The sequence below is a fragment of the Elaeis guineensis genome, chromosome 4, assembly GCF_000442705.2.
Source record: "Elaeis guineensis isolate ETL-2024a chromosome 4, EG11, whole genome shotgun sequence".
NCBI lineage: Eukaryota > Viridiplantae > Streptophyta > Magnoliopsida > Arecales > Arecaceae > Elaeis > Elaeis guineensis.
In genome coordinates, this window is record NC_025996.2 from 30,773,455 (window position 1) to 30,787,354 (window position 13,900).

The following is a 13,900-nucleotide window of genomic DNA, read 5'->3' on the forward strand; positions in this document are numbered from 1 at the left end:
AAAAAAATTATGACATCTTAGGTATATTATTACATCTTGCATTATATTATAACATTCCGTGAATAAAAATTATAGACTTTCTAGACGTAGGATGTCATAATATGATCATAATTTTTTCAAAAATTAAAAATATTTTTATTATTCAAAATTTTAAATGAAAAAATAAACTGTAAATATTAAATACGTATTAAAAAATGATGACTATGTGGATCAATCGAATAAGATGATGCGCTCTACGTTGGATTTTCTATGCCGCTCGTGGTGCACAAAGAATTGGGGCAATATACAAACACCGAGGATATCCTCTATACAAGAATCCAAATAGAATCTCAATTGACAACAGCGTGGACCTTTTTGGCCAGCCTTCTGAAATAAAGCTTCCAAACTGATTGGCAAAAATTTAGACATAAAGCCAGCACTCGAAAGATATGGGTTACCTATTGTGCAGTAGCTGATAAAAAAATTTAGAGCTAAATCTTTTGGGGTAAATCTATTTTAGTTTGCAGATTTCTGGAAAGTCTCATTTCTCGAAAAACTTATAGAAATTATCATCACCAAAGGCAAGCCGAGGTAAGCAAGTACCACTTGCATTTAACTTCAATCTCAGCTGGAGATCATTAAAATATCTAGATGGACTAACCATGTAAAGACACGATATGGACACTAAAGCCAAACCAAACAAAAGCAAATTCTATAACGAGGTTCCACCACCATTTTCTTCTACCCGCTTCAAAGTTCACCCGTTCCAAGAGGCTGCCTCGAGGTGTCACCTGACGCCCAAGCCTGGTAGTCCTTAACAAGCTGAAAGAACACAGTTCACTGTTACATTAGACATTATGGACATTAAAACAAAAGGATCAAGAAAAGGTTGCTGAAATTTCATTAGCAGCATCATTCTACACATCTCGTACATAGAGAACTATTTAATAAGAAATAAATAGTTAAACCATCATCCAGGAGCTATTAAGGCAGGAGAAACTGATTTTAACAAACATATGGACAAACAAACCTTCAGGAATTGCCAAAGTATGGCTTTGGCTGGATATAGTTTAAAAAATGAAAGCATTGAAACAAAAAAAGAAACACAATATCAGGCAAACATGTAGAATGAAGACAAAGAAAGACAACTTTAAATGTTTCCATATTTATGGACTCGTATTCTATGTGGCATGCTTGGATTACTCTACCTTGTTTACTGATAGTGGTTTTTCTTTATCATGATATGCTGCAGTTATAATTGTTTAACAGACAGCAAAATTTCCCAAATGATTATGTGAATGTAATTCCCAAAAAATAAGTGCTAGATTAATGTTTAATCACTAATAATATTACAAGGAGAGGAGAGCTAAAAGTTAGTGCATCTTGGTAGTAACTGCAAGTAGTAATCGTGTCCTAAAATCATCACCAGAACAAACTATGATGTGATCAACCTAATCATAGTTTTGTGCCAGGTAATTTTGTGACTATGTCAAGCCTTGCAAAGATAGAGCAATCCCATGGTAAAAAAAATGACAAAGGTCAGGAATTGGTGTGGTAAAGAAGAATCACGTGGGTAGATATCCATCTACATCACCTTGTATAAACAGTGCACAAATGGAAAGAAGAGTTGCAGAAGAGCATCCACCATAGAAAACAAAACTCCTACCATCACCATGATGGGAATTGCCAAGAGTCCACAAGGGGCAGAACTCGGATATTCCCCTTATGGGGGTGGTAAGATATTACATGAAGTCACTGCCTGACATCAGCAATCTTGTGAGGAAGGAAGAGACATGCCATGATCAGAAGACTTCAGATCATGGTATTTATTTTAAGCATCCAATAAATGCTCATTATTATTATTATATCATGAAAGGATTATGCTCATTCTTAACGTTGATGGAGAAATGCAAACATGGATCACAATGTTGTCAATATCAGGATCATATTCTAAACAATAAAGGAGGTTGGATTGGATCAGAGATCACAAGATTCTTTGCATTTTCTTTTAAACAATATATGAAAAGGGTAAAACTATATGACAAATAAGAAACTTAATTAAATATTAATGTGAATGGTGAATTAGGGTTCACCCCAGTGGTTACACCCCTCTGCCTAGCAACCAGCACTTCCAGGATGAGTGGAATATCCCCAAGTATTTGGGCTTGGGTAATTGTAATGCAGGTGGGTGTTCCTCTGAAATATATTAATGCGAACAAATAACAATAATTCCACCAAAAAATTGAATAACAATAAGAAATCATCATATAAGGACAGAAGAAGTTCAATTTTCAACTCCAGAAGTTCATCAGACACCATATTTAAAGAAACTCCATATTAGTGGCTTGTGTTGTGCTCACTTTAGAACCATAAAAGGACGTGCAATAAGCAATCCACTGAACTTCAACTGACCTGCTTCAAAAATCGTGGAAGCATTATTCTCAACAACTGTTCAAGGACCTGGGTACCAGTGGATTCAATCACTTCTACAGGCATCACTTGAAATGCAAAAGGAATTTCAATAGTGACCTGAGTATTACAACATTTAAAAAGAAGTTCAGAACTGTGATTTCAACCATGCATAATGCTAATGGTTACAGCAATTTGGCAAACCTCAATAGCTGTATCTGTTGTAAGCTGCTGCATTTCTAAATTTCCCATATAATTGTTGCAGGAAATTCTATTCACCATCGAAGCTGCATTTCCCATACCAAATCAATGTCACTGTCCTGAAAAGGCATTGAATGGTTCAACTCAGATGTAGAGACTATAAATACTATCTGGAACATGATAAAGCAAACACGAAAGAGATGCTCCCATTCACATGTCAAATTGGCCAGTTAGATATTGCGAAAACAAACCATCCTAACGTACAATTTCTAACTTCCTTGTAATATATTAAGTAGACAGCATTATCACCCTTAAACCCAAACTAGAAACTTCTAATATTACTAAATCATTATGTAATAATCCCTAACTTGCTGTAAAAACTATAGATTTTTCAAATAAATTTTGGAAACTATTGGGCCTAGGTAGAGTTTTCAAATGGTAAGCTTCAGTACCCTTATGGAGCCCAGAAATAGTTTTTGAGATTTATGAATTAGTTTTCATTTGAGGTCTCAAATATGATAACCTGAGACTCAAAGGTACAATACCTGAATGCTTATTTTGACCTGGAACCTGGAAATTGGATTTTTTTTTTTTTTTAATTTTTATGATTTGAAGCCTGTGAGTTGCAGTCTGTACTCCCTGAAAGAGATTCCTGACTTGTGGCATAGGACCTGAATGCTTTTAAATCTGAATCCTGATATTTATTTTATGAAATATGAAATCTGTGGCTTGCTGCTTAGAGTTTTTGACAGAAATTCTTGACTTTTTTGTTTTAGGTTTAAAATATAAATCTGAAACCAAGGTGTTTGGTGTTTGACATCTGAATCCTGCATCCTTGTCCTCTAAAATCTGAAATTAGATTGTCCTGGGATCTATAATATGATTAATGAGATCCTAAAATACATGGCATGAAGTCATATTTCTGTGTCCTGTCATATAACTCAAGGTCCAAACACATCTTTTGGGGTTTAGAAATCAGAAAATTGACTGTCTAAAAGCCTGATAAAAAAAGATGAACTGTTCTGGTTTGCCACTCCAGAAATACATAAATTCAGATGTGACCTCTATTTCATTATTTGCTTTGAAAACTTTGAATTCTCATTTTCTCTTTTAGGACTTTCACTGTCAAAGACTTCAGTGGCACAATGGCCTTAGTTAATAAACCAAGAGTTTCAGCATTTTAAGACATTTTTTTATTACCATTCAATATCTATTGTTTACAAGCTTCAGCCTCTTTTTAGATTAAGTGCTAACAATGAGACTTGGACCCTTTTGGCTCACAATTTTAGCCCATTTCAATAATTTCTATAAGTTCAAACACCGCTCTGCTCATGTTTAAAATTTAATAAGCTATCTTTTGAATCGTTCACGAGGACTTCTTAAACTTTTGAGAATTCCACATTTCGCAAGACCTCATGTATATGCAATGGAATCTGAAATTATGTTTAAAGAAGCTTTTGAGGCTTCTTAAGCACCATCAATGTGCAAATGCTTCAAAGAGACCAATCTAAAATTCTATTTGAAAATACTTAAATGAAGTACGCCATTATATTAAATCCATGATAACTGAAAAGGTTGTGAAAAAGAAACTTATCTATCGGAATGGCAGCATGAAAATGACAACCATGACATCCAGTCAGGTTCAGGTTGCGTTCAAGATTTGATACAAGATTAATGAGTACCGAGTCAGGTTCAAGTGGCTTTCGGTATGGGAAATAAGTTAGGTCCATGGCAGTATAAAGAGTTAATCCCTCATGAAACAATGCTTATGTCTCAGCCAAAGAAATTTGGCCATAAGCGACATGGCAAGAGCAACTGTAGCATGGTAGGAAAGGTAAGTCTGGGAAAGCAAAGCTCTATGACTAGTGAGTATTTGCTTGTAGAAAAGATTAAGAGCATGCAGACCTTTGAAATATTGAGACTCAGATCGTAAAGATTAGAGGCACGGCACTGTAGAAAACGAGTGTGCAGGCTCTGGAAAATAAGAGTCACGGTTTGAGCTTAGATGCACGCTCTAATGGAAAAATCAAGCTACGCTTGAGCGAATACTGTCACAGCTCCATTGAATTAGATGCACGGCGCTGTAAAAAAAATCGAGCAACCTTCGAGAGAACGGAGTCACATCAGCTCAACCAAAAAAAATCGAGTTACGCTCGAGAGGATGGAGTCACAGTAAACATTCATCAGTTTTCTCATCCCTAGAGGTATTAGGGAAGTATATCTGGTGTATTCTAGAAGCACACAAATTTTTTCTGAAGTTTTGAAAAATAACGTACTTAAAATCAGTATCTGACCAGTATCCGAAAAGCATCTAGAGGTATCATTATATGATACGTATCCGGTGCGGATAAAGCATGCAACCTGAAGTATGCTATCTCGGTTAACATTCACATTGCATTCCAAACATGGCCATTCACAACTACGTTCATGTAAAACTGAGTGAAATAAATAAAATTTAGCAAGAATAGATGCCCCCCTTACCTGAGAATTTCTCGTTCTGAGCTTCCACCAGCGGCGAACCTTCCAGCTACCATCAGTGGCAAACGATGAGAACATCAATCATTTTTTTTCCCGGAAAAGAAAAGAGAAAAGAAGCATAAATAAAGCAGGAGAAAGGGATTAGCAATCAGAAAAAACCTTGCAAGACAAGAGCCTGATGCAGCACCCATAAGGTTCCTCCTCGACCCGAACCACAAGAACAGGACAAACCTCGAAAGCAAAGAACTTGATACGGTACACATAGCACTTGAACGTGTTCTCATCTACGCGCTCGATTCGCTCCGCGTCCAGAACAGAGTACTGGCTCGCCGGCAGGCTCATGTACTCCACTGCAAGTTTTATTCTTTTTCTTGTTTGCTTTCACAGAAGAAGAGTTTAAAGAAAGAAAGGAAGGAAGCTGGGAGGTAGAGAGGGCTCAATTACCGAGGGGGCGCTGAAGCTGTTGGACGGAGGTGGCTTCGGTGCGCTTGGCGACGAAGCGGGCTTTGAGGGCGGAGGAGATGGCGGACGTGCGAAAGGGGCCGGGCCGGAGGAGAACCCGGGGGCGTTTGATGGAGGTGAGGTGGACGGGAGTCGGGCGCATCGGTGCAGAAGAGTGGAGCGCCATCGAGAAGAAGAGGAGGCGGGCGGCAGAGAGAGAGAGAGAGAGAGAGAGAGAGAGAGGATAAGAGGGCGACGGGAATGGGTTCTTCGGGAGCGGGAAGTTTAGTTCTGTTCCGTGAGCAAACCTGGTTTCATGCCACGTTACCCTTCTTTTAAAAAATAAAAATAAAAAAAATTAAATAGAGATTAAATTTTTTCTACCAGCAAAATCTATTAGTTGCATAATTAAAATAATAAAAAATTAAAATATATGTATAAAAAAATCTTTCATGACAATTTATATCTTCTTTCTTCCTCATCCAGTCTTCCTATTCATTATCTTTCCCATCAAATTATTTTTTTATCTATAAAATTTTCCTCCCAAATTTTTTCTCCTCTTCAATACTTCATGTGCCATCTCTTCTATCCATGAGCTCTTCCTTGAGTCTCTTTCTCCTCTTTCAAATCTACTTCTTTTTTAAAATTTTAAATCTAAAAGTTTATAAAAAGTATGTATTATTTTATGTAAAAGTATACATTGAGATATTGAATGAATATTTTATTAAGTAGGTTTCAACTAATCATATACTGTGTACTGTTAAATTTAAGATCGATAAATTATATATCAATTTATTTATAAATATATATTAGATCATTGCTGATGTGTATCAAAAAATTTACAGTATGTATCAATAAACTGTCTAGTATGTATCATTTGATCATATGTTATGTGCTGATGAGTTCAGTGTTTTAAAAATTATATATCGCTTTATTTAAATATATATATTGGGACGTCGGATGAATATTCTGCTAAATCTATATCAATTGTCCATATACTGTGTATTGATGAAAACTAAAGTCAACAAACTATGCATTAATTTCTCTGTATGTATGTATTAAAAAAACTTATAATATATGTCATTTAGCTATATACTATATATTAATGAATTATATATTTTAAAAACTATGTATCGATTTATTTGTAGATGTATTTTAACTTGTTTGATAATTATTTTATCTAATATATATTATATAATCATGTAGTATGTACCGTTAAAAAATATATATTGAAAATGAGGAAGAAAGAGAATATCTTTAATCACGGGACCAATAATTCTATTAGTAAAAAGTTTTTTTATTTTTTTGATTTATTATTTAAGATTGAAATTAAGAAAAATATGGCAAAATATAAAGTTCATCCCATATGATATTTTATAGTGCCCGCCCCATATGATTTTTGTTGCTCCTAGATTGATTTAGATGATTACAAAGCAGATTGAAGGGATACAAACAATTGAAAAAGTCCTTATGCTCTTCAAGGGCAAAATCATAATTTTGCTAAAATCCTGATTTGATAATATCATTTGGTAGAACAAATGATTTGAAATCTATTGGTGAAAATTTCATTGTGTTTGGACTAATATTTTTGAAGTTATGAAGGTTTGAAGTGCATGAGTCGACTCATGAGTCAACTCATGGCACTATGAGCTGAATGGCACGAAAAAAATTCCCATGGCACGCTGGATTTTTGGCTTGGCACGACCTGTGAATCGACTCATGAGTCGACCCACAAGGCATGAGTCAACTCATGAGTCGACCTCTGCTGATTTGAGCCGAAAAATCCAGAAATCAGATCTTCTGGTTTGTTGCAACAGAAGTCGACTCATGAGTCGACTCCTGAAGCATGAGTCGACTCATGAGTCGACCCCTGCGACGGGAAATGTCAGCAACGGCTATTTTTTTGTCCGTTTTAATTGCCATTTATGCTTCCTAAAAATCCTCTAACGGCTCTTTATCTGCCTAAATTGTTTTCTCTTGCTTCTAATGCTACAAAATGCTTTAAATGATGAAAGAAATTGCAGATTAAATAGCGGATCAAACGTGAAATCAAATGAGAAGAGAAAAAGAAGAAAAAGAGAAGAAAAGAGAGGAAAAAGAGAAGAACAGAAGAGAGGATCCGAAATTTGCAAGAAAAAGCCTGAGATCAACGAAATATCCATAGAGAAAAAGAGAGAGGATCCACAATATACCAGAGAGATTGTGAAAGAGAAAAGGAAGATCTTTCAAGGAGAGAATTCTTCACGCCTATCGTTTCAACCTTGATCTAGAGATCGTTCAAAGCTTTCAAGAGATCTTCAATCAACAATCAACCTCTTCTCAAGCGTTCAACCGTTCATTCATCTTGAGAAAATCTGAAAAAGGGGTTCTTCATTTGAGTAAAGTTTTTATTGTTATATTTGCTCATTTAAGGAGCTGTTTTTGTATTCATCTGTGCTCTAAATATTCTTACTCTTTGTGAGTTTTTGCTCTTATTTTTGGAGGATTTCCAAAATAAGGAAAGGTTGATCCGAACCTGAAATCGGAGTGTTTTGGGTTGGCTTGTACCCGGGAAACAAGTGTTCTAGCTTGGGATAGCTAGGGTCGGAGTTTCCGACGTCCTGTATTCTAGCTTGGGATAGCTAGTGTCGGAGTTTCCGACGTTTTGTATTCGGGTTGAATACAAAGGATAGTGGATTAAAATTTCCAAGTGGGATCTTGGGGAGTGGACGTAGGTGCAAGGTTAGCACCGAACCACTATAAATCCTTGTGTTTGTGGTGTGCTTTATCGCTTTATCTTATTTCTTTATTATATCCTTGCAATACTGCTTTAGTTAATTAATATTGATTTAAAGCCATTGTTTTGTTCTTCATAAGTCATTTGTTGGGCTTAAAATTTTTAGAAACCCAATTCACCCCCCCTCTTGGGTTGCATAGCTGGGCAACAAGTGGTATCAGAGCCAGTGCTCTAGCCCTTCCTTGATCTAACAATCAAAGAGCCAAAGATCTATGGCAACCCATGTTGGAACTTCTCTAGCTGAGGGGCAATCAACAAACCGACCTCCACTTTTCAATGGGTCAAATTACACCTATTGGAAAGCTCGGATGAAGATTTTCATACAAGCACTCGACTATGATATGTGGAGTATCATAGTGAATGGTCCTCACACACCCACCAAGATTATAGATGGTGAGGAGTCAACCAAACCCGAGAAAGAATGGGATGAGGTTGACAAGAAATTGGCACAATTAAATGCCAAAGCTATGAATGTTCTTTATTGTGCACTAGATGCTAGTGAATTTAATCGCATTTCTACTTGTGCATCTGCTAAAGAAATATGGAATATGTTAGAAGTCACCCATGAGGGAACAAATCAAGTAAAAGAGTCTAAAATAAACATGCTTGTACATAAATATGAATTGTTCAAAATAGAGCATGATGAGTCCATAACTGCTATGTTTACTCGTTTTACTGATATAATCAATGGTTTAAAGAGTCTTGGCAAATCTTATACTAACAGTGAACTTGTAAGGAAGATTCTCAGGTCACTGCCAAGAACTTGGGAAGCCAAGGTGACTGCCATCCAAGAAGCAAAGGACTTGAACACTCTACCTCTAGAAGAGCTTCTTGGATCCTTGATGACTCATGAACTTAGCATGATGCAACATCAAGAGGATGAAATCAAAAAGAAAAGAACCATTGCCCTCAAATCCACAACTTCACCTGATTATGAAACAGATGACTCTGAAGATGAAGATCAGGATGAGGAGATGGCTCTCATCACCCGGAAATTCAAGAAGTTTCTAAGAAAAAGGAAACAGGGGATGAGAAAGAAATTTACAAAAGGGGATCAAAGCATAGAAAAGGAGAAAGATCAAACCCCTATATGCTACGAGTGCAAGAAGCCAGGACATTTCAGATCCGAATGTCCTCAATTGAAGAAAGGTCCAAAGAAATTCAAAAAGAAGGCAATGATGGCGACCTGGAGTGCGAGTGATGACTCAAGCTCCGACGAGGAAACCTCAACCGAACAAGCCAATCTGTGCCTGATGGCACATGAAAATGAGGTAACTTCTGAATCCACTAGTGAATTTACTTTTGAAGAATTGCATGAAGCTTTCTATGATTCAATTGATGAATTAAAGAAACTAGGGAAGAAAAACAAAGAGCTGAAATTGAAAAATCAGTCCTTAGTGAAACAAGCTGAAATTCTTTCAATTGAAAAATTCACATTGATTCAAGAAAATCAAAACTTTAAGGATGAAATTAACAGACTGAAATCTATAGTAGATAAGTTCACCTTAAGTTCAAACAAGCTAAATATGATCCTTGATAATCAGAAAGCTATATATGATAAGGCTGGACTTGGTTATAAACCCCTGAAGAAACAAAAATTTTTGAAGGATATTTATGCAAATTATTCAAGCAAAAAGCCTACAAATATTACTTGTTTTAAATGTGGAAGAATAGGACATAAATCATACACATGTCTTATTAACAAATATGCAAACACAAAGAAAATATGGGTTCCAAAAGGAACCATTCTGACTAACCTGAAAGGACCCAAGAAAGCTTGGGTACCTAAGACAGAAACTTGATCTGTGCTTGCAGGTGTGTCTAGCATCCCAAGAAGGAAACAGGAAATGGTATCTTGACAGCGGATGCTCGAGACACATGACTGGTGATGAATCACAATTCATCACGTTTGATGCTAAGGATGGAGGGATGGTCACCTTTGGAGATAATGGCAAAGGAAAGATCATCGGGATAGGTAACATTGGTATCACTCCCTCCAAATACATTGAGAATGTTTTACTTGTTAAAGGTTTAAAGCATAACTTACTTAGCATTAGTCAATTCTGTGATAAAGGGTATAAAGTAAGTTTTGAATCATCTGTATGCATTGTGACGAGTCCTATTAACGATGGCATTAAATTTATAGGACATAGGCATGGCAATGTTTATATGGTAGACTTGAATGATTTAACTAAATTAGACATGCAATGCCTAGTTTCCTTAAATGCTAAAATAAATGAGACTAGTTGGCTGTGGCATCGTAGACTTGCACATATTAGCATGCATTCTCTTTCAAAATTAATCAAAAAGGATTTAGTTCTCGGTTTGCCAAAATTGAATTTTGAAAAGGATAGAATTTGTGATGCATGCCAATTAGGTAAACAAACTAGAGTATCATTTAAATCCAAAAATACTATTTCAACTTCTAGACCTTTAGAGCTCTTACATATGGATTTATTTGGACCAACTAAAACCACTAGTCTAGGAGGAAAACGATATGGATTTGTAATAATTGATGATTACTCTCGTTTTACTTGGGTTTTCTTTTTAGCTCACAAAAATGAAACTTTTCAAATTTTCACGAAATTTCATCGAAAAGTCACTAATGAAAAAGGGTTTTCAATTCAAAATATTAGAAGTGATCATGGAACAGAATTTGAAAATCATGACTTTGAAAATTTTTGTGATGAAAATGGAATTGGCCACAACTTCTCTGCTCCTAGGACACCCCAACAAAATGGGGTAGTTGAAAAGAAAAATAGAACCTTAGAAGAAATGACCCGTACCATGCTCTGTGAAAGCAACCTTCCAAAATATTTTTGGGCAGAAGCTATTAACACAGCATGTTACATTTTAAATCGTGCTTTAATAAGACAATTTTTAAAGAAAACCCCCTATGAACTTTGGAAAGGAAGAAAATCAAATATTTGCCTATTTTCATGTTTTTGGTTGCCGATGTTTTGTATTAAATAATGGCAAAGAAAAACTTGGTAAATTTGATGCAAAATCAGATGAAGCAATCCTTCTAGGTTACTCCTCCACTAGTAAAGCATTTAGAGTGTTCAACAAAAGAACCTTAGTAGTTGAGGAGTCCATACATGTTGTCTTTGATGAATCTAACGATCTTCCTTCAAGGAAGAATAAGGGTGTTGATGATGCAGATCCACTAATAGAAGGTATGAAGGAGATAACTCTAAAAGATTCAGCAACTCCAGAAGACAAGGATCAAGAAGATGAACAAAATGAGAAAGGTGAAGAAATTCAAGAACAACCTCAAGGTACAAATGACTTACCCAAGGAATGGAGGTATGTTCACAACCATCCTAAGGAATTAATTATCGGTGATCCTATGCATGGGGTAAAAACACGTTCTTCACTTAGAGATGTACTTAATCATTGTGCTTTTGTATCTCAACTTGAACCTAAAACTTTTGAAGAAGCTGAAAATGATCATAACTGGATTAATGCTATGCAAGAAGAACTCAGTCAATTTGAAAGAAATAATGTTTGGACCTTAGTGAAAAGACCTAAAGATTATTCAATAATTGGCACAAAATGGGTCTTTAGAAACAAATTAGATGAGCATGAAAATGTAATTAGAAATAAAGCAAGACTGGTTGCTAAGGGATATAATCAAGAAGAAGGAATTGATTTTGATGAAACCTTTGCACCTGTTGCTAGATTAGAAGCCATTAGACTTCTACTTGCTTATGCTTGCTTTATGAAATTCAAACTATTTCAAATGGATGTTAAAAGTGCATTTTTAAATGGATATATTTCTGAAGAAGTATATGTAGAACAACCCTCTGGATTTGAAAATCATGCTTTTCCCAATCATGTCTTTAGATTAAATAAAGCTTTATATGGTCTAAAACAAGCACCTAGAGCATGGTATGAAAGGCTAAGCAAATTTCTACTAAATAATGGTTTCTCAAGAGGCAATGTGGATACAACTCTATTTATTAAAAGAAACCAAAATGATATGCTAATTATACAAATTTATGTTGATGACATAATTTTTGGGTCTACTAATGAATCCCTTTGTCAAGACTTTGCTAAGCTTATGCAGGGAGAGTTCGAGATGAGCATGATGGGAGAACTCACCTTCTTCCTCGGACTCCAAATCAAACAATCAAAAGAGGGAATCTCCATCACCCAAAGCAAGTACACCAAGGAACTACTCAAAAGATTTGGAATGGAGAACTGCAAACCAATTGGCACACCAATGAGTCCCTCATGTAAGCTTGACAAGGATGATGAAGGTAAAAGCGTAGACTTAAAATACTATAGAGGTATGATTGGCTCATTATTATATTTAACTGCAAGTAGGCCTGATATCATGTTTAGTGTTTGCTTATGTGCAAGATATCAATCTAATCCTAAGGAATCTCATTTGAATGCTGTTAAAAGAATCCTTAGATACTTAAATGGTACACAAACTATAGGGTTATGGTACTCTAAGGACTCACAAATTAATTTGTTAGGATATTCTGATGCTGATTTTGCTGGATGTAAATTAGATAGAAAAAGCACAAGTGGAACTTGCCAATTTCTTGGAGTTAACCTAATCTCATGGTTTTGCAAGAAACAAAATTCGGTGGCACTGTCTACGACTGAGGCCGAATACATTGCAGCCGGAAGTTGTTGTGCTCAAATCTTGTGGATTAAGCAACAACTCGAAGATTTTGGAATCAAACTTAATGAAACACCAATAAAATGTGATAATACAAGTGCTATAAATCTATCTAAAAATCCAATACAACATTCAAGATCTAAACATATTGAGATAAGACATCATTTTATAAGAGAACATGTTCAAAACAAAAATATAATTCTTGAATATGTTTGCACTGAAAATCAATTAGCTGATATCTTTACAAAGGCCCTTAGTGAGGAAAGATTCTGTGAAATTAGGAGAAATCTAGGAATTCTAGATCCATTTGTCTGAAATTTCTCAATTTCCAAAGAATAGATATCAAAAACTCTTAGAGCTCAATTTTCAACATCTATCCTGGTTCCAAAAGCTTAGTTTTATCACTCTAAAAATTTATCATTGAGCAAAATTCTTTCTCCCAAAATTTTGAATTTTTCTGAAATTTATTTGTATTTTTCCTGATTTTCTGAACTTCATGAGTCGACCCCCATGAGTCGACTCAATGGCAAACTTGTAAATCCCACCAACTTCCATCGGGTTCATTGTTTTTAAAACGGAAAACCTTGTTTATGAGACGACTCATCTTCTCGTCGTCTTCCTTCCGAAAGCCGTCCTCTCCAAACTTCTGTTTTGCTCCAAATCCAAGGATTAATTTCGAGGCAATTCTCCCTCCTCCTCTCCACCAAAAATCGCCACCTTGAAAAAGATTTTTCTGTGCTTTCTCGCAGTGTTAGGCGCGGGTGGAACGTGCCCTAGAACTTCACCGTTCATTCAAATCTACTTCTTTTCTCCACCAAAATTCTTCTTTACTCTTTTGTGATCCCTCCTCCACTGAATTCAAGTCTTCTTGTCTGCTACCTTATTGGATATGGCTCCAAAGATGAAACTTCCCCAAAGAAGAAAATCAATCCGAGAGCCTGAGGAAATTGTCCGAAAGAAAAGGCATGCTCAGTCTTCCACTG

General features: G+C 35.8%; 2 protein-coding genes across 3 annotated transcripts in view; one reads left to right on the forward strand and one right to left on the reverse strand.

The window, feature by feature from the left end:
• Positions 1-13,900, forward strand: part of LOC140857389 (uncharacterized) — a 45,356-nt gene that overhangs the window by 27,750 nt on the left and 3,706 nt on the right. The window lies entirely within an intron of this gene.
• On the reverse strand, positions 494-5,784 carry LOC105043023 (uncharacterized). The gene is made up of 6 exons (XM_010920414.4): positions 5,512-5,784; positions 5,227-5,417; positions 5,071-5,116; positions 2,593-2,675; positions 2,392-2,508; positions 494-801 (listed from the first exon to the last, which is right to left on the reverse strand). Exons 1-6 carry the CDS (start codon positions 5,693-5,695, stop codon positions 730-732), a joined length of 693 nt encoding a protein of 230 aa, XP_010918716.1. The 5' UTR covers positions 5,696-5,784; the 3' UTR covers positions 494-729.

Bases quoted from the DNA above. Each gene is read 5' to 3' on its own strand.
- LOC105043023 (XM_010920414.4), bottom strand. From the start codon at position 5,695: ATGGCGCTCCACTCTTCTGCACCGATGCGCCCGACTCCCGTCCACCTC. The intron at 5,418-5,511 runs GTAATTGAGCCC...TAAAACTTGCAG, and splicing joins ACAGCTTCAGCGCCCCCTCG to TGGAGTACATGAGCCTGCCG. The intron at 5,117-5,226 runs GTTTTTTCTGAT...CACTGATGGTAG, and splicing joins TCAGGCTCTTGTCTTGCAAG to CTGGAAGGTTCGCCGCTGGT.